This window comes from Gasterosteus aculeatus, chromosome 5 (genome assembly GCF_964276395.1).
Source record: "Gasterosteus aculeatus chromosome 5, fGasAcu3.hap1.1, whole genome shotgun sequence".
Lineage (NCBI taxonomy): Eukaryota > Metazoa > Chordata > Actinopteri > Perciformes > Gasterosteidae > Gasterosteus > Gasterosteus aculeatus.
Window position 1 is genome coordinate 3,237,752 of NC_135692.1, and position 20,113 is coordinate 3,257,864.

The following is a 20,113-nucleotide window of genomic DNA, read 5'->3' on the forward strand; positions in this document are numbered from 1 at the left end:
AACCCCTCCCACGTGTCTTAACATCAATTTAATGAACATTTCTCTCGCTCGGATCCCTGGTCTTACCCGCAAACAGCCAGCAGACACTCCTCTATGGCGTCCCTCTGGGCCTTGGTGAGGCAGCAGCCTTTGGACAGGCGGTACACGGTGTGGAGGAGCGAGTCGATCAGCGAGGCAAAGGGCTCCGTCCCCGCGAACAGCGGCGCGCATTTAGTCAGCAGAGGCAACGCGGCCGTGCACAGATACCTGTTGAGGGCCAGTGCCATGTCCGTGGCACTGAGGGCCACCTGACACAAACACAGGAGACAAAAGTGTGCGATCAGGTCGAAGCGCAGTGGCTGAGAAAGACATTATTGTCATAATTACATTGCATTTGAAATTGAGTCCAGTTGAAGGGTATTAAACACTTTCTGCATTTTGTTGAAATTATCTGGATGAATTTATGGTAAAAATGTATAATTAGTTAAGTTTTGCCCATTCGGAAGCAACACACATGTAGGTATGAACTACTTTTTCATAATCTTTTGTTTGGGGAAGTTCTGCCTTTAAATGTCCACGTGGCAACTATCTACTGCGATAATATACATGTAATCCATAAACCAGTGGATCTTCATAAATCCTGTTTTAGGCCAACTTGTGCATATTTAAAATATATTTCACATCTTATTTGCTCTCATTTTAGGACTATTTATAATTTGAGAAAAAAAAGTTGTTTGACAATAAAAGACATAATATTTCACATGAGGAGAAACAGGTGACGTGAGTCTAAAGATTCTCCCTCACAGCCGATCCAACGCTAGCATTCATGTCATCAACTTCAGTCAAAGACAATGCAAACAAGATTGCTTTAAAATAAGCAGGAACAATCTATTCCCCCAAAATACTGGCAGGGACACGTCCATATGCTAAGCTACTGGTGGGAAGCTAATAACTGTCTATTTACAGAGGCACAAGCCCACGCTACATTCATATCGGGAGATGTAAGTGTTCTGCCTCTCCACCTGTTGATGAGATGTTGAGCTTTAACACAAAAGCCTGCTACCATGAGACGTGTTGGATGTAAAACCAAAACAGTGAAAATAAGAAATAGCAGTTCCAACACTTACGGTGTCCAGAGAGGCAGCAGCTCTTAGGTCTGGTAGGAAGCCCACTTCAAGCAGATGTAGCAGGAAGTTTTGGTCTTCTATGCCGTAAACCCTGTCTAGGAACAGGACCATGGCTGCTTTATGGTCCGGACAGAAACCAGCTGACATGTCAGGCTCCACCACCAGCCCGTCTGTGCATGCAGAGGTAAACACACAATCAATAAACACAAAACAGACGAGAAGTCCGGATTTCAAAAGAGTCCTCAACCAAGTCGCTGCTTTTTATTTGCTAACGTTTATCGTTGATGTCCCGCTGGACCCGTTGAGCTTCAGGGATACCTGTCACGCTGTGAGACGGGCTGGTGCTGGAGGGGTTTGCTCACCTTTAGCCAGGTTGGGCATGGAGAACGGAATGCTGATCACTCCCACCAGGTCGTCTATAGGAATAAGAGACCTCAGAATGGCTCTGATGCGGATGGCTTCACCTTTACCAGCGTGGATTAACTGAAACACAATGGGTTAAGTTAGTGTGGGTATCTATACGAGTCGGTGTGTGTGTGTGTGTGTGTGTGTGTTGTCACTCACATGCATCTCTGGAGCACAGCGGCCCAGCAGGTCAATGAGAGCAGCATAAAAGGTCATGATGGCGTTCCCCATGTGGATGGTGTCATCTTCCTCTTCTTCCAGCATGTCACTGCTGCACACACACACACACACACACACACACACACACACAAACAGAATCCTCACATCTCAAACAAGGCAGGTTGCTTTCCCATGGATTTAAAAGCAGGGATGTGAGGTTAATATTGTGTTTGGGTTGAAACAGATTTCATGGGGACATTTCCAGACACACTGACCCATAGAATTGGGAAAGCTAGAGCAGACAATCGCTATAAAACAAGAAGCATCAAAGTCGTCTTACAGCGTCTTGCTGCTCTCGGATGTAGGAGAGGGACCATCTCTGGAGAGATCCTGAGAGATCCTAATGGCTTCCTCCATAGCCGCCAACAACCCATCGCCCCCTTCCCCCCGTAGGGCCGGCCCGAAGCATTCTGGTCGGCGGATCAAAAGCCTCACCACCACATTGGCATTCTCCTCCACACTTTCACCTGGCCAAGGAACAGCACAGGTGTTCATGGCAGACATACTGTGTGGCCACATAGCACATGCTCTGCCTTGACAGAGAGGCACAGTTTGTGTTTGGGAAGAACAGATGTGAGAACCGGGAGTCGGGAATTCACCGTTACAGAAGACAGCGAAGCGCAGGAAGTCGAGGTAGCGCTCCCCCTCCACGGGGTTCCAGCCGATGTCCGGGTACCCGTTACGCACCAGCATCACGCAGCTCTGCAGCCCACAGCCGGCCAGGTACTGCACCACCTGCACAGGGTTAACACTTCTATGACCAAGATGTCTGTGAAGCATCGTAAACGTACTTAAAATATTAGTTTTATAAAACTATAAGCGTTCATATAAATATTCACCATGCTTTAGAACAGTAATTCTAAAGCATTTTATTTTAAGGTTGAGCCTCATTATTTATTTTAAATAACACTCAATTATGATTGTTGTAGAAAGAAGTACGGGATTGTTCACTAATGACTTAGTATCATCATTATTGTAATAAAGCATTATGAATATTGATGAGGACTGATAACTATCATCATACTGCATGACTAACAATGTGCACGGCGCCAGAGTGCTGCTGTCTCTCTACCTTGTATTGTGGAGACACCAGTGCTTTTCCCTGGTGTGAAGTGGTGTGTAACAAATCAATAAACAGATTATAAAGTACGTTCTATCCAAGTTTTCTTTCTGCTAGCGTTACGGGACAGACGATGTTTCATGTGTACGGACTGTAAAGCCCTCTGGGGATACTTTTACATTTAGGGCTATAGAAAATAAAATAATAATAATAATCTGTGAGTCAGTGGGACAGACTGGGACAGACGATGCGGTGTGGTGTCCACCATGTACAGCCAAAGAAGGTCTTCTTGTAAATAAATGATTCCTTGTCGGCAGCATTGATCATTGTGATGTGAGAACAGATCTTGTTTGGATGTGTTGCTACAGTGATTTGGCCAAACTTGGCCTTGTTGAACTGAAAAGCCTGACTTGTGTTATCTTATACTGAGAATGATCCTGCTAACTCAGTTAGCCAGGTACGAGGAAAGGGGCCCAGGGTGTTTGATGTTTGAATTTCTGCATAGATATTTATATAGATGTATTTAAGGTAGTATAGCAAGGGGAAGGCTGAGGTGACGCACAGATGGCGACGATTCTCTATTTGGCTATTAATTCAATTTAACTCAACTTGGCATATTATGAATTAATGAGTTTGGAAAAGAGCAAACAGACAATGATTTTCAGAGCAAGTGTTCACTATGGTTTGGTTTTTGCCAAAGAAGATGGGAACCAGTAGAAGGAACCTACGTCATTTTATTGTGGACTTCTATGACCACTGGGACTTTCCTAGGAAGCTTCCTTCCTAGGAAAGTCCCGACCTTTGAGTGTGTGTGTTAATGTTTGTGAACCTCACCTTCTCCAGATCCGGTTCTCTTAAAGCCAGGGCCAACTCGTTATTATCCATGACCGAAGCTGCAGCCACATCCAGAGGAGTAGATCCTCGCATGGAAGGAGATGCTGAGGAGAGAAGAGGTTCGGTGTCACGCCGTGGGTTACTTCCTGTTTTATTTTGTAGTTTCTGCTTCTTGTCTCCCTGGGTAACTTCACTTCCTGCCTTGTCCTGTCTTCCCCTGTGCTTGTCTGATCGTTTCCACCTGTGTCCAATCACCCAGTAAGGCCGAGATCCTCCTTGTGGCAGTGGCAAGTTGGTGGCATCAAACTTGAGAGCCCCACCCCCTACACGGAACCCGCCGGTCCAAACCTAAAATTAGCCTCTGTAATAAGAAGACGGGGGCTCACGTGTCTCAAATAAAATTAAATAAAATTAAATAAAATTAAATATTTACAGCAGCTGACCTGTCGTACAAATAACAGTTGTTTCTGGGAAAAATTGGCTCCTCCCACCCAGCGTGCCGTCGTGACGCCGACTGATTTACTGGCGATTGCCGCTGCCTGTCACAAAGTTGCCACCCACTTGCCACTGCCACAAAGAGGATCTCGCTGTCACTCCAATCACCTGCACCTCCCTGGTGTATTTAAGCCGTGTGTGTCTCTTGTGTCACTTGTCGCGTCATTGTCTGTTGTCCTGGATGGCTCTAGTTTCGGCCTGCTGTTTTTGACCCTGTTCCTGTATGCGTTTTTGCCCCTTGGTCATTTTGTGTTGTGGAGTTTCTGACTATTAAAGTCTTTTGTTTTCGAGAAGCGTCGGCATTTGAGTCCTGCCTTTCCACGCATCCCTGACATCGGAAGTCCGTTATAACCCGAATAACCGACCGGACCGAATATAGTCCGAATAACCACAGCCAAACATCTATTGAGTGTAAGGGGCTGAGGGGCTGAGTAGTGGAGGGGGGGTATATTCTACCTACACCATGCTCATCAAGATCAGGTGTGCCAGGAGACACACCTGGACCGCATTTCATCAAGGGGGGTACAAATAGGCGGAAAGAGCAGTGAGAAGAGAAGAGACAGTGATGACAAGGTTAAGTCATTGTGCTCTAAACTAAATAGTGAGTTTAATTATAGGAAAACATCAGACAGGGTTGTGTGAAGGTTGTGGAGAGGAGGAGTCGCTTGAGCGCGTCATTTTTGAGTTGCTATGAGATGCAAAGAGAGAAGATGAGGAATCAGGGCTGCATGAATGCATATTACAGACATTATACTGTGGGTGAGAGTACAGGGTGGAAAGCTTTTCTTCCAAAAGCAAATGAAACACAGCACACTATACATTTCTGTAGTCCAACACCAGAGCGCTGTTTGTGTTCCACACAGCAGTGCTCACGTGACTCCGCTGGATGTTTATTCTGTGATCGATCCACAGCAGCCAATCATCCGGGCAACCTGCATGTTTTTTGTGGCTCACATGGTTCCACGCTCCGCCCAGAGACCCGCCCTCCGCTGACTCTGATTGGTTTGTTTCAGGGTCACGGCCAATCAAACCAACGATGGCAGCGAGTATTACCCATCAGGGGGAGAATAGGACGAGTCTTCACAGAATTCGGGTGGGATTATTTGCACGGGATGCTGCATTGACGACATCTCGGAAAATACGGGACAAACCCGTCCCGTATTGATTCTCAAATACGAGACAATTCTGTGTTTTAAGGGACGGGAGGCAACCCTTGCTGAAGTGTAAAAAAATAACCCTGGAGCTAAATAAAAAGCCAGATGAAGTACGCATCACACACAGACTCACCAAGCCCAACGCTGCTGTTCTCCAGCAGGTAGCTAAGGTGGTCAAACATGGCTTTCTGGTTCTGGCGGCTGATACGGCAGAAGTAACAGAGAAAACGGCAACAGTTGGCCACCATCTTAGGGAAGGTGATTTCCTGCAAAAACACACAATGAATGGCAGATTATCAATAACGAATGTTAACAATTTATGTTGAATGTTGACATGTTCTGAAAAAATCAAGACATCTCCATTTTGACAAGGCTGATAGTCAATGATGGTAAGCACACACAACGCAAACAGGAGATAAAACACATTTACTCAAAGGTTAAAGACAGACGGCAGTCTGTGATTCAAACTTCGTGCTTAATGTCTGGCTCTGCAGGTCTTACGCACGTCATACCTTGGAGTCTCCTCCACTGAGTACGTTCACCATGACCTCCATTACAGTCTCATGCATCCCCAGAGCTCTCATCAGGTTAGGATGTTGGTAGAACACCTTGTTGTTCATGATATCTCTGCGGTGGAAGGAGGGAGTATCAGAGTAAAACAAATAAGTCTCTGTTTTGCAAACGCACCAACTTCTGGTGTCCTCGTATTCCGAGTATGTAATGTGCAACAAAAAAAAGTGTGTCAGACACATTTATTGACAAAACATGAACCTTATATTAAGATAATTAATTAATCAGCTTCAGGAAAAGCAATATTGACATCTGTCCAGTTGTCCTATGCCCTATAAGTAATGTAGATTTGAAAATTACTTTTAACAATCTCATCCATGCATTCTACCTGCTGGCTTTTAAGCTCCGCCTCTTCAGTTACATCTGACGGTGCTTACATCTGATTATGTCTACATCTGATGCTTATATCTGATGGTGGTTGCATCTGATGGTGGTTGTTCCTGCAGTGATCCTTCCTTACACCAAGCTTACTACTCTGAGTATTTTAATCATTTTTGTCATATGAATTGAACACAATGTACATATTTGACGTTGTTAACTCTGTACACATCTATCGCATTCAATCCATCCCATGGGGAGGGATCTCTTCTCTGATGTTCTTACTTAGGTTTTTTCTCCTTGTTGAAGGTTTTTTCTCCTGTGCCCATGTGAGGATTTGTGTGTACAGACAAATGTGTGATTTTGGGCTGTACAAAATACAATTGATTTAATTGAATAGGATAGGCGTAGCTTAACAACACACATATGGACAGAGAGCAAGTGTTAGAACGTGTCTGTGTCCCCAAAGCTGTAAACCTGATGCGCTGGCAACACGTGAGAGTCGGTGTTAAAGGGCTCGACAGATGTCCTCACCCCAAACCTCTGATCATCAGCTTCTCCTCCTCTCTTCCCATACGGACACTCAGCAGAGATCGGATCTGACCCAGAGCTGCCAGCAGGGTGATGGTGTCCTCGATCGATACGGAGTTTATGGTGTAGGTCTTAGGAAGGGCGCGCACCTGGAAGGATAAGGAAAGATCCACACATCCGCCTCCTTCACACTTCAGACACTTTAAATAGACGATGCCGTTGTGTGGACGGGCAAGTTTCTTTGTGTATGGAATGACCCTACCTGTCCTCCAATGCCATCGTACTGGCGGTGCAGCAGGACAAACATTGCCCTGACCAGCTCTGGATCCTCAATCACCGACTCTTGAGCCCAGCGGACCATCGTGTCAGAAATCAACTGCTGCAACGTACCTGAAGAACAGAGTCATGAACTGTAAACTGTAAAACATGAACAAAACCCACTTGGTGTTGACATTGTACCCCGCCGGTGTGGCTCAGCTGGTCCAGAGGACTTACTGGGTTTCTTGTCTTCTTTCTCCTTGGTGGGGTTGCCCATCTTCTTCTTCAGGTAAGCCACTTTCTCCACCAGCGACATGAGGCGCCCTCGGATGGTGAAGTCACTGTCCCCTTCTATCCCTCCCTCCTCATCCAACTCTATACCTAACATAACAGAGAGTCAGTACAGCACGCATGCCGTATGTTCACAGTTAATGAATATGCATATGTTACTGAAACTTATTATTATTGATCCCTATTGATCTATGGGGATCAACAGGATATCATTTGAAAGTTGGTCTGGCTGTGCAGGTGAACCAGAGTGGACGTTTACCACAGTGTCTCATCAGGTCCTCGTGGAAGTCGAGCAGCTGTTCTCGGATGTATTCGGGACAGGGACACTCCTGCTTCTCGTCCTTAAAGTTTAGCAGCATGTTGATCTGAAACGACGCGCACCGGGGAGACTGAGACAAGTCTGGTTCAATGAATACTTCCACCACAGCCACGAAGATTACAACAGTTATATCCAACACACGTTTGTTCATAGCGAGCGGGTTTCCGCCAGCGTACTTGACTCATGAGTCTGCAACAGCAAACGCATGAACAAGTGCCTCAGCACCCTGAACAACCCACCTGCTCCTGCGGAGGAGATCTGAACTCTTTGGTCTTCTTGGCGGTGAGGGCTGCAGACATGTTGAGCGCCAGCATCACCTCGTTGTAGCGGAACCGCTGGTTGTCTTGAAGACAGGCCACAAAGTCGTCGGAGAAGGCCACTACCGCCTCAATGCGATGACGCACCTGGCAGTCACACAGGTACTGCAGCACGTGGCACATCTGCAGACGCAGGTCAGACACAACATTCTATGGTGAAAACGGTGCAGTGTGTTTGATTGGTACATTGCATGTTATCAAACCAGTCTCAAAAACAAATTGTTAAAACTGTCAAATCAACATTTTTACAATATTTTGTGGATCGTATTCTACTTTCTCTCTCTTTTTTTCTATCGTTTGGTCCTCCATGAAGTTCCTGATATTTTCGGGGGTATTTGAAATGCTAATATCATATATTATGTAGATATTAGATATATGTGTTTTAAGTTTTCTACAACTTAAAAGGACAAAATCCATCTTAGTAATTTGGAGTAAAATATTCATGAAAAATTAAACCAACAAAAAACAATTGATATTACATTGAAACTATTTTTTTAAGGGCCATATGGGTAATGTGTGTAATTTACATACTGAAAGGGTTAACGGAGTGTCACCTGGAGTTTGACCGGTTCGGGTAGCTTCATCTGTAACAGCCCTTCTTTAGGCACGCTGCGCCCTCCCTCCTTCAGCGCCTCCGGCTCCGTGGGCAGGTCCTCCTGACCTTCCCGTCTCTCAGAGAAGACGGACGGTTCGATCAGTCTGAGGATATTCTTCAGATCTCCACTCTGGAAAACTCCCATGATGAGTAGGGTGTAGAACAGCTTGATGAGAGGGACGAAGAGGAACTCAGTGCTGCCTCCTATCGGATCCCGCACGTGCATGCTGCCCTCCCGCACCGCCTCCGTTAGCATCTCGATGGTTTTCATCTTCAGGACGTCTAAGGGGAACTCGGGGCTGTACTGGAAACAGTCTCCTGATCCCGTGTTACGATGTGACACTCCATTCACACAGACAAAACACGGGGAGGAAAAGTGCATTCTGGGTCTCAGGGAGGTGCTGAGGCCGATGCCTGGCAGGCCGTGTTTCTTCCTCTCATCGGGGAACAAGGTGATGCTCTTGGTCTCGTCCGTCATGGGAACAATGTACTCGCTGTTCATCATAAGGCGAGCTGTGGTGTAGCTGCTCAGGTGGATGTCAATGAGGAGGTCGTAGTAGCCCGCACGGAGCAAACCTGGCAATGGGGCAAAGATGTATAAATAAACATTCAACTAAAAGATTGACCGTATGACCCTTTTTGTTGCAGAATTTACTGTATGTATTTTTAGTCACTTCTTACTACCTTTACTTTGCTCCTTTTTTACATTTTGCTGATAATTCTTCTCAAAGTGTATTGAGGACGGAACACATTATTGGCTTGGGTCTTTTCATGGACAATGGAATGGAGATTCTACGACGGATCTGAATAGTTCTTCCAACTCTTCCTACAGCTATTCAATCCTGCCTCATGCAACTACGAATCCACAGTCTCCCCTGACGTCTTAGTGATTGAGAGTCTAGCTCATGGTCTATGATGGTGAGGACAGGCGCTTCTTATTTCCCAGGGACAGTGTGTTGTGTCTTTCTTGTCTATGCGGTGTTGTGCGTTACCTGGCATGTACTTGTTCTCTATAGCCTGAAGGAGCTGTGCCTCGTCCACGTGGGAGCAGAGGGCGTGCGCCACCCGGTTGTTTCCCAGAGCACAGATGGCTGAATACAGTCTGAGCGTGTGGTAGTGAAACTTTAGTAGGTCGCTCTGCTCCGACAGCTCCAGGATATCCACCGACCTGGACAACACACAGAGATGCTGCATGAGAAAGGAGACAGCAGGACATTGAAAATGTGTGTAGGTGTGTGTGTGTTTTAGCCAAAATGAGTTTTTAACCGCTGAGAGGGGCCTCGTGGGGTTAAAACTAACTGGGACAAAAAATAACCGTCCCTGGCATCTAAGGAGGGCAAAACATGAAAAAACACTGGGCTGGGCTTCATGTTTTATGGGCCAGAGAGACAAAAAGACAGCTTTGTCCCAAAATGCAGGTTAGCCCACCCGGAAAATTCCCACTAAGCCAGATGGTCCAACCCTGATGTGTGCGTGAGTATATTTTTGTGCATGCAGGTGTGTGTACTCCACTTGTTCTCTTCAGGTATGTGCAGAGACATGAACTGCAGAGGTTTGTTACACTGGACCAGCCAGCCATGTCTGTCATTCACTCTGGATGCTGACACCTGAAATACATAAAGTGTTTATATATAAATATATATATATATCTGTTAGTACATATTACACTTCATGCTGCTATCCACCCACTGCACAACACAGCAGAGTGACAGCACTTGACATGCTGCCCATACACAGGGGGATAATATGGAAGCATCATTCCACTTTCCTTATAGAGACATGAAATTGGTAAAGCTTCCCCGGTAAATTGGAAATTATCCAAAAGTCAAACCAATTATTGGTACTTTTGATAACAGTGAGCCTTTATATTGTCTGGCTCTGTACATTGCTCAAGGCAGGTTATTCTCTTATAATAATAATACAGGGAATGCAGGCCTGCTGTAAGAACTGTACCTTGAGAAAGTGGTTGGGAACGCGACTCCATAACACAGGAGTGAGGAACTGGACATGGAGCCTTGGAGGGCACTGAGGTACTGGGTTCCTCCTCTCGCTCTTAAACAGACCAGCTGACAGAGGCATCACATTCTGACGGGAAACAGACGTTTTCACAATTATACAACATAACTTAAGACGACAGCCCAGAGAGACACTGTGCACATCATTACGCGGGTTTATTTCTGTCAACCAAAAGTCTTATTATTATTCCTCATTAATCTGATGTTGTATAATCATTATCCCATTATCCCGAACCAACATGACACGTGTGGTCAGTAAGATCAACCGTTTGAGAAATGTTCCATTTTCATTTGGAGCGTTTTCCTGTTACTGACGGCCTATAAAAACTGGAAGCCTGTTAGCTACAAATCCTGCAGAGGTAGTGTAACAAGTGGATTTAATAACCTAGTCTCAACAAACAATTCTATGTAATTTTGTGGTTGTGTTTCTTGTGTTCTTATCACCAGAAATCAATCAAACATCTCCACCTTTTACCCACGACACTGCTTTTATTATGTAGCAGGACAATGAGGTTAAAAGCTGCCTGCCAAAATGACTAAGCTGTTTAGGGCGCGAGTGTGTGTCCATCTCACCTTAATACGCCCCAGTTCGAACTGGAAGACATTGGGGCTGGTGGCCTGGGCAAAGACTGCTGGGAACAGCTTGGTACTGGGCTCCACCTGTGGAGGCCAGAGAGAGCGTAGCTATCTACTTAAGTACAACTGCATCAACAATCAATCGTTCCCTGTTGTCGGTACACAACGGAATTGTAAGGAAGTTCAATGATGGCAGTGGGGATGAAGAACGAGGACTGAGCTTTTGTTCTGTTGTGAGATATGCAGCTCGCTACAAACTGATTGGCAAAATTCCAAATACACAAGAATAAAGATAAGAAACAAGGAAGTATGGGCATTTTTGTGTATGCAGCATAATGCAATGGAAAACAAGAAACAAGGGGGTAGGTAACACAGCAGGAGATAGAGGAATGGACCGTCACAAACTTGTGACAACATGTCAAATGTTTACCTGGTAGTAGGTGCTGAGTTCTTTACCGTTGGCTGTGAATGTCAGCAATCCGTTGGTTGTGTCCACCAGGCAGCCGATCTCTAAGCCATTGCTTCTCCCTTGACCAGGACTGCTGCTCTCTCCAGCCCACACCATGTAACAGTTACTGCGCTTTATACTGAGGAAACACACACCATGTAACAGTTACTGCGCTTTATACTGAGGAAACACACACCATGTAACAGTTACTGCGCTTTATACTGAGGAAACACACACATGTAACAGTTACTGCGCTTTATACTGAGGAAACACACACATGTAACAGTTACTGCGCTTTATACTGAGGAAACACACACCATGTAACAGTTACTGTGCTTTATACTGAGGAAACACACACCATGTAACAGTTACTGCGCTTTATACTGAGGAAACACACACATGTAACAGTTACTGTGCTTTATACTGAGGAAACACACACATGTAACAGTTACTGCGCTTTATACTGAGGAAACACACACATGTAACAGTTACTGCGCTTTATACTGAGTAAACACACAATGTAACAGTTACTGCGCTTCATACTGAGGAAACACACAATGTAACAGTTACTGCGCTTTATACTGAGGAAACACACCATGTAACAGTTACTGCGCTTTATACTGAGGAAACACACCATGTAACAGTTACTGTGCTTTATACTGAGGAAACACACACATGTAACAGTTACTGCGCTTTATACTGAGGAAACACACCATGTAACAGTTACTGTGCTTTATACTGAGGAAACACACACATGTAACAGTTACTGTGCTTTATACTGAGGAAACACACCATGTAACAGTTACTGTGCTTTATACTGAGGAAACACACACATGTAACAGTTACTGCGCTTTATACTGAGGAAACACACCATGTAACAGTTACTGTGCTTTATACTGAGGAAACACACACATGTAACAGTTACTGCGCTTTATACTGAGGAAACACACCATGTAACAGTTACTGTGCTTTATACTGAGGAAACACACACATGTAACAGTTACTGCGCTTTATACTGAGGAAACACACACATGTAACAGTTACTGTGCTTTATACTGAGGAAACACACCATGTAACAGTTACTGTGCTTTATACTGAGGAAACACACCATGTAACAGTTACTGCGCTTTATACTGAGGAAACACACCATGTAACAGTTACTGTGCTTTATACTGAGGAAACACACACATGTAACAGTTACTGTGCTTTATACTGAGGAAACACACCATGTAACAGTTACTGTGCTTTATACTGAGGAAACACACACATGTAACAGTTACTGTGCTTTATACTGAGGAAACACACCATGTAACAGTTACTGTGCTTTATACTGAGGAAACACACACATGTAACAGTTACTGCGCTTTATACTGAGGAAACACACCATGTAACAGTTACTGTGCTTTATACTGAGGAAACACACACATGTAACAGTTACTGTGCTTTATACTGAGGAAACACACCATGTAACAGTTACTGTGCTTTATACTGAGGAAACACACACATGTAACAGTTACTGCGCTTTATACTGAGGAAACACACCATGTAACAGTTACTGTGCTTTATACTGAGGAAACACACACATGTAACAGTTACTGTGCTTTATACTGAGGAAACACACACATGTAACAGTTACTGTGCTTTATACTGAGGAAACACACACATGTAACAGTTACTGTGCTTTATACTGAGGAAACACACCATGTAACAGTTACTGTGCTTTATACTGAGGAAACACACACATGTAACAGTTACTGTGCTTTATACTGAGGAAACACACACATGTAACAGTTACTGTGCTTTATACTGAGGAAACACACACCATGTAACAGTTACTGTGCTTTATACTGAGGAAACACACACATGTAACAGTTACTGTGCTTTATACTGAGGAAACACACACAATGTAACAGTTACTGTGCTTTATACTGAGGAAACACACACATGTAACAGTTACTGTGCTTTATACTGAGGAAACACACACAATGTAACAGTTACTGCGCTTTATACTGAGGTCAGTGAAGTTATGAATTAGTTGCAACTGCGACTAACCTCTCGTGAACTTTGCCCCTCTCGTCTCCCAGAGTAACGGTGACGGTTCGGACATTGTGCAGCTCAAAGCCCGGGTCGTACTGATGGAAGTCTGAGGTCACCCAGCCCACCCAAACATTGCTGGGCTCCTGACCAGGGAAGATCCGCACGGAGTAGTAGTGCTGAACAGAAAGCGGTTAGTTACGTCATAATACTGTGAAACACTATATGCAGGTGATAAACCCACTGATTAAAATCATATAACTAATGTAATGATCGTAAAGTTACACTTTTCTAGGACCTGTTGATCTGTATATTGATTCATAATTCATTCATTTGCTCTCTTAGAGAAGGGAACTTCTCATCTTTAGGTACATGTATATTGCCTTAGAGTGTTTTGGGACCAGTATTTCTTCCTGTATTGTCTTACAGTAGAGGCTTGCGTAAGGAACTCATATTCATCCCGGTCATCAGCCATCACCTCCTCTGACAGACGAACAGATGTTGGACAGCTGATGTCTGTCTTGTTTTTCTTCAACGTGAACCTGGTAGATCAGAGGCTTGATTTAGGTTTATACAGTTAAAAACACGTGATTAAACACCGTGACGGAATGGTACAAATTGTGCAAAAGCTGGCTATGGAAAAGTGAAGCGTTGAGGCATTAGAACATATGGTTTACCGTTGCTTGATTTTTGAAGGCTTTTCCTGGTTATAATCTTTGTGGTTGTTGAATTCATCTCGGTCGGGGCCATTAGAACCATTGGGACCATGAGAAGACTTCATCAGGACCTCAAAGTCTGACACAGTTTCAAAGTCTTCCAGTTCCTGCCGAAACAGACAGAAAACACACCACGCATATTGTCAATCATATTCCCGATCCCACTGTATCTTTAAGACACATGTGTAGAAATCTAAATGAGTCCATGGTTGTGTGTTGGGGGTACTTTTACCCTCTTTGGTGAGAAGATGCTGTTGTTTGCTGTGGATCTGGAGAAGGATTCTGCACACTCTATAGGCATGCTCAGCCTGTAGAAGGTGATGTCAGTGTAACTGTTCTGCGAGCCGAATGACCTCTGGGTGACCTTCAGGCACGGACAGGACTCCACTGTTCCATCGATCCTTGTCACCTGAAAAAAGTGACATTGTGTCTCACCCTAACTATTGTATCCTGTTATATTTAATCATATTAGTGAGAAATGATCATAACAAGCATTTCAATTCAATTCTTCGTGGGTGTGTGAGGTCACAGTGACCTTTGATGACCAAATTCTAATCAGTTCATTCTTAAGTGGACATGTGTGGCAAATTTGAAGATATTTCCTCCAGGCCTGAGATGTTGCGTTCATAAGAATGGACTGGAAAACAAAAATAAAATCACCAGCTATGTCTTGTCAGTTGAAATTATTGAAATGACAAAAGTGTTTTTTAATTATTTTGTAGGGGTTATATGCGAGATGTAAACATATTTTTGAAATATCTTGAAATTTGTATTAAGGGATTACACTTTAGTTCTCATCGCTGTAATGCGTCATTAAATGTTCCACCTAAAAAGACATGTGATCCTACCAGGTGTTAGCTACGTAGATCCATATAGCACGTGGCTCCGCTCACCTCCATGTGTGGGTGGTTGGGGGGAACAGGAACAAACTGAGGCAGCCTCTTGCTGAGCCACATGGTGACGTCCCGGTTCATGTTGACAGCAAACGGTTCGTAGCCTTCCTGCAGACCGCAGATAGTGAAGTACTTCAGGGTGCTGACGTCTTTGCCGAAGTTCATTCTCCCCACCTGACACACACCCAGACTGGATACAGGGATAAAACCTGCAGACAGAGAGAGGATATCGAATACAAAGATGAAACCTTTTGGGCATGTAACACTAACCATACAGGAATCAGTTGTGCAACTTACCTGATACATTTAGTAATTTAACAAGGATGCAAAACGAGTTGTATCCCATTTGGAACACAACAAACCCATGACACAGGAGGAATGTAAACAGCATCAACAAAACTATTCTCTGGACAGGTAACACGGGCAACAGTAAAATTAAAAGGAAATATAAGAACATCATTGTCCATTAACTTTAAATATCTTTGAGCCCAAAGACTGTATGAACAATGTCCTTTCCTCTTTGAAATTGTTGAGACAAACTGGCCCATGGGGTCCTTCTGTCAACGCTGTCCCCACGGACACATTACCTGAAGAGGAAACCTTTGGATCTGTGATACTCTGCCTGGTCCCTCATAGCAGCGAATCAAAGCCACATTCTCCAAAAAGTAGAGGCGAGTGTGTCGAAAGTTCTCATCTACTGTCTGTGTTCAGCATCAGGCCTTGCTAGGAAAGGTTGGACGTGCACCAGGCGAATGTCCTTCGCTGGATATATGTTGTCACCACTGACCTTCACCAACTTCAAAGTCCTTGAAGGCTAGCTCAGATCCGGAGTCATCCAGCAGCACCTCCCCATTGAGTGTGAACATCATGGTGTGTTCGTTCAGATCCACCATGCAGCCGACCACGTCCCCTGTCTGCCACGCACGGCCAAAATGCTCATTACCCTGGTGCCAGCGCTGAACCTATGAGAAAGACAACTTCCAACATTCATCCTCATTTGGACATTAATATGTAATAAAGAAATTCCACCATAGTGCCATGAAACTAAATAGATGGAATGAGTGGAGCAAAGAGCCATCCATCCACCTTGAAGCCATCGAACACAAAGGCCTGGTCATCTGATCCCAGCTCCAGGTCTGGGAGGCATCCTGGCCTGGCCCAACCCACCCTCATCTCCCCTGCTGATAATACCTAGAGGATAAGTGGGAACCGATTAATGTCCCGTTCAGGGGGGGAAATGGCCAAAGTGTGCAAGCCCCCCCCCCCGATTCCAACGACAAATGTAGAATCTGAACAACATCCAGTTTTTATCCCCTCTTCATATTCTTTAGATCGGAATACCAGAATATCAGTTACCATGAGGGATGTTGGGGCACATTCTAAAAGTTAATACGTTCAGGGCACGATATCACAACGCTTATCACGGTTCTTCGTACCTCCAACTCAAAGTACCACTTCCCCGCATTAACACAGTAGGTTTTTTCTGCTCTGAAAATGCGAAACCTCTCAAGAGATACGCTGTCGGGTTCAGATTGAGCTGCTGGATGAGAAGAAGAACAATAACATCTGATTATCACATATTGTACTTTTGAACAATCGAGGATTTCCCCCCAAAAATGATATCGCAACATGAAAATATTCCCAAATATGATGAGACAATAAGGCATATGTTTTGCACCATGGTCCTGGTCAGGAGCTTCCAGGTTGTATCCATGTCCCAGCAGAGTCCTGACAGCCTCTCTCAGACTGTCTTTGTTGGACTTCTTGGTTCTCTCATCCAGCAGAATGTAGGGGACCAGACGAGGGTTTCTGCGATTCTTCACATCCTGATGAGAGACAGAGACTTGAAGAATTAAATTTCATTACCAGGGAATGTGGTGCTGGGTGAGGAAAGAGATACTGAAGTGCTTTCCCCTTCCCCGTTGACATCACTGAACGCCTGTAGGCAGGATACGCTAATCCCTTGTGGCTCCAGTGGAGCAGCAAACAAACCCTAAAACAATAGCTTTCTTCATGCGTTGAAATAACCGTGGTTCTATTCAGAGAGCAACGTCTGCTGATACACTGTCTCCAAATGCATTCTCTCTAGTGCCCAGCAGTAGTAGCTCTAGTATTTCTTCCTCATCAGACATTGTCTTCCAAGCTGCAAGTTTGATGTAGATTCCTATTTATTTGACTGGATTAACATCAATATTTAATGTGACGGCCACATCACAGACACAAAAACAACTTGTTAATCCCAGTTAACATGCAGACATATGAAGCAATGATCATTTTCCAATCCTGAGTAATAGAAAAGTCCAGTTTGTGGCGACGCAGAACTTTACGGAATAATCCACGCACCTGTTACAAAATGGAAAACGTCTAAATCGGATTATGTTAGAACAAAGATAATTGAGGCGAGAGAGGAGGCGGCGGATGGAGAGACACAAAAGCCTCAGACTCGGATGTCAGGAAAGCGTGTCAGCCTATTAGGAGTGCAATAGTGTGCTGTGCCGTTTTTATTGATTGCTGTGGTGTGTTTACTATTATTATATTATTTCATGATCTTCTTTGTGTGCGCCATGTGAGTTGCATGGACTGCTGCCCCCTACAGACTTCCTATTGGGCATAAGCAACGGCTCTATTGCTTCCACCTGGACTCTTTATCAATCAACCTGCAAGGACCAGGTGCATGCTGAATGTTAAAAAGCCAACGGCCGCCACCATTAAGGGAGAGACACGAACGGACGACGACAAACGGCAGCGGCAGCGGCGCGGTGACGGCGGCAGACCAAAACGAACAAACCTGGAACGGATGACTCGGACGCGAGCGCGCCTCCGTCACCGAGAGCCGCCGCCATTGCATCAAAACCCCGGAGTACAAGATTGAGACGGATTACCCCTTCCGCATTTGAACAGAACTTTGGCCGATGCTAGACTGCAAATGGACCCCAACTGTCGGCAGTTTGTAAATGGATTGTACCCGATAGTATAAGTATTAGGAGACAGCGATTTTAAATTATAAATTATTCCCACGTTTTATTACAAATCTTTTATACAGTTACCGCGCATGCAGGGTATGCGAATTATGAAAACTATTTATCAGCATGGAAAGTGATGGATTGACCCTGCAAAACACCCCCACAAGATCCTGTGCTGGTGCAACCAACTGACCAGGTAGAAGTGGGTCTGGAACGCCTTCAATCAGACATGTCATCCAACTGTTAAATCCATTAGGGATATTGAGATGTAGACAGCACTAATTCAACTGAACACATAAACGGCCCCGTAGTCCACAGCATGTGTACCTGTTGGATGCCATAGGTCCAGCCCTGGCGGACGCGATCTCTTGCCCAGACGTTGTGCGCGTTCTCGGCCAGTTTGTCCACCATGGCTTCCTGGGTGGAGGTCAGCTTGATGTGGCCCAGGTCCAGAGGGGCGGGTTTATAACCACCGGACAGCTCATAGCTGCACAGATCAAATCCAGCTTAACAACATCAACGTACTGAAGTCTGAGCTTTATGAATCATCCCATTAAGAGTCCTGATACATCATGCAAGTTGTGCTCTGCTTCCTGGGGTCGACTTACGTTGGTGACAGTTTCATGCTCTTTACTTTCTCTAAAGCGTGTTCATCTGCCAAGCCAACATGACAACCGAGGGCCAGGAGTGTTCTGAAACACACGTGACCAAACACAATTTAGTGTTCAGGTGTTTCATATTGAGTCTGACATGATCACTGCTCATGGTTAAATGCCACAGAAATGATCCTGTGGTTTTCTCATGTACAGAATGAGCATCAGGGCCTGACAGGTGAATGTTGGATCCGAATGTCACATCTCATGTTGCTTTCTGCACTGATGGATTACTTCAAAGTCTCCAGAGACATCTGTAAGTTGTAGCTTCGTTCTTGTTCAGGAAGCTTGGAGAACTCCACCAGACAGGGGTGTTGGCGCTTGTTATCATCTCGCACCTGAAACACACACACACACACACACCATGTATAAACTAGAAAGGTGCTCCTTGTATCGCGTCCACAGGGGACTACTGGAAAACCGGAAAATCTAAGAACTATCGATGTGTTTATAGTGCTGCAGTTACATCCATGACACTTACAACTAACAGGTTTCATTACAGACTGAAGTGCAGTGTCACCTCCGAACAGGGCAACAAGTGAGGGGCTAACGGCTGTGCACTAAATGAGCCACAGCGGCAGGTACGGCTGACTGGTATGAAGGTAGATGTTTGTCTATATTATGCAAACAAAATATAAGTCGATCCACCAATAGAAACTCCTGGTTCATTCAGCGGCGTAAGCCCCGCCCACTACGTACAAACTCGGATCGCAAAAGTTTTTGTTTCCGAGACCAAACCTTTATTTTTTGAGAGCATAAGTTTTTGTTTAACAGCCAAAAATTCTAGTTTCAGGAGAAAAAACTAACAAATAATTTATTCTCAGTTTATAAATGTTTACTTACAAACTTTTGCAATGCAAGAAATTTGCTCCCAAAACAGTTTTTTTGTTTGCATTATAAAGACACACATCTACCTTCATAACTAGCTGGATCTCGTTCACTCATGAAGGCAAAGCGTGAAAAACGGATGGACCTCGAGTTGAACGTGGTGAATGTGCCGACTAAGCATTCAGAGTGCTGAATGATTGCTTTGCTTCATTCCTTTATTTTAAATGAAGTAGAGTATTTGGTGTTACAGTCTGACAGTGGACAACTTGTCCTTTGCTCACATGCTGTAATCTCACTAATGAGCTCACAGACATGTAGTTGGAACGCATCTTATTTTCAATGAGTATAGGAGATGAACCTCCCATAAGAAATGTATCAAGTAAACGTGCATTTTAATCAGTGGAACAAGACCCGCATTTCATTTCTCTCTCTTCATGTTTGACCTTTGCTAATAATATAAAGGCATTCAGGTCAGAGTAGGATGCTGAGCTTGTAGGATTTTTATGTAAAAGGGA

The 20,113-nt window shown here is 44.5% G+C and overlaps 1 protein-coding gene across 3 annotated transcripts in view; it reads right to left on the reverse strand.

Annotated features, from left to right (window-relative positions):
- ryr2a (ryanodine receptor 2a (cardiac)) overlaps positions 1-20,113 on the reverse strand; it is a 122,529-nt gene that overhangs the window by 47,017 nt on the left and 55,399 nt on the right. For 2 of the 3 annotated variants that reach the window (XM_040177414.2, XM_040177420.2), the window contains exons 22-53: positions 19,005-19,108; positions 18,726-18,809; positions 18,445-18,604; positions 16,833-16,980; positions 16,591-16,694; positions 16,241-16,345; positions 15,942-16,116; positions 15,155-15,363; positions 14,494-14,670; positions 14,223-14,368; positions 13,973-14,087; positions 13,564-13,724; positions 11,494-11,650; positions 11,061-11,147; positions 10,426-10,557; positions 9,985-10,079; positions 9,465-9,640; positions 8,432-9,048; positions 7,800-8,000; positions 7,501-7,606; positions 7,188-7,331; positions 6,955-7,082; positions 6,696-6,841; positions 5,786-5,900; positions 5,407-5,539; positions 3,625-3,728; positions 2,330-2,465; positions 2,011-2,197; positions 1,671-1,782; positions 1,469-1,589; positions 1,107-1,276; positions 67-287 (exon numbers count right to left, since the gene is read on the reverse strand). In XM_040177414.2, coding sequence (XP_040033348.2) covers positions 67-287; positions 1,107-1,276; positions 1,469-1,589; positions 1,671-1,782; positions 2,011-2,197; positions 2,330-2,465; positions 3,625-3,728; positions 5,407-5,539; positions 5,786-5,900; positions 6,696-6,841; positions 6,955-7,082; positions 7,188-7,331; positions 7,501-7,606; positions 7,800-8,000; positions 8,432-9,048; positions 9,465-9,640; positions 9,985-10,079; positions 10,426-10,557; positions 11,061-11,147; positions 11,494-11,650; positions 13,564-13,724; positions 13,973-14,087; positions 14,223-14,368; positions 14,494-14,670; positions 15,155-15,363; positions 15,942-16,116; positions 16,241-16,345; positions 16,591-16,694; positions 16,833-16,980; positions 18,445-18,604; positions 18,726-18,809; positions 19,005-19,108 — 4,976 coding nt within the window. The remainder of the gene's footprint in view (positions 1-66; positions 288-1,106; positions 1,277-1,468; positions 1,590-1,670; positions 1,783-2,010; positions 2,198-2,329; positions 2,466-3,624; positions 3,729-5,406; positions 5,540-5,785; positions 5,901-6,695; positions 6,842-6,954; positions 7,083-7,187; positions 7,332-7,500; positions 7,607-7,799; positions 8,001-8,431; positions 9,049-9,464; positions 9,641-9,984; positions 10,080-10,425; positions 10,558-11,060; positions 11,148-11,493; positions 11,651-13,563; positions 13,725-13,972; positions 14,088-14,222; positions 14,369-14,493; positions 14,671-15,154; positions 15,364-15,941; positions 16,117-16,240; positions 16,346-16,590; positions 16,695-16,832; positions 16,981-18,444; positions 18,605-18,725; positions 18,810-19,004; positions 19,109-20,113) is intronic. The other variant, XM_040177416.2, reaches the window with a different exon arrangement.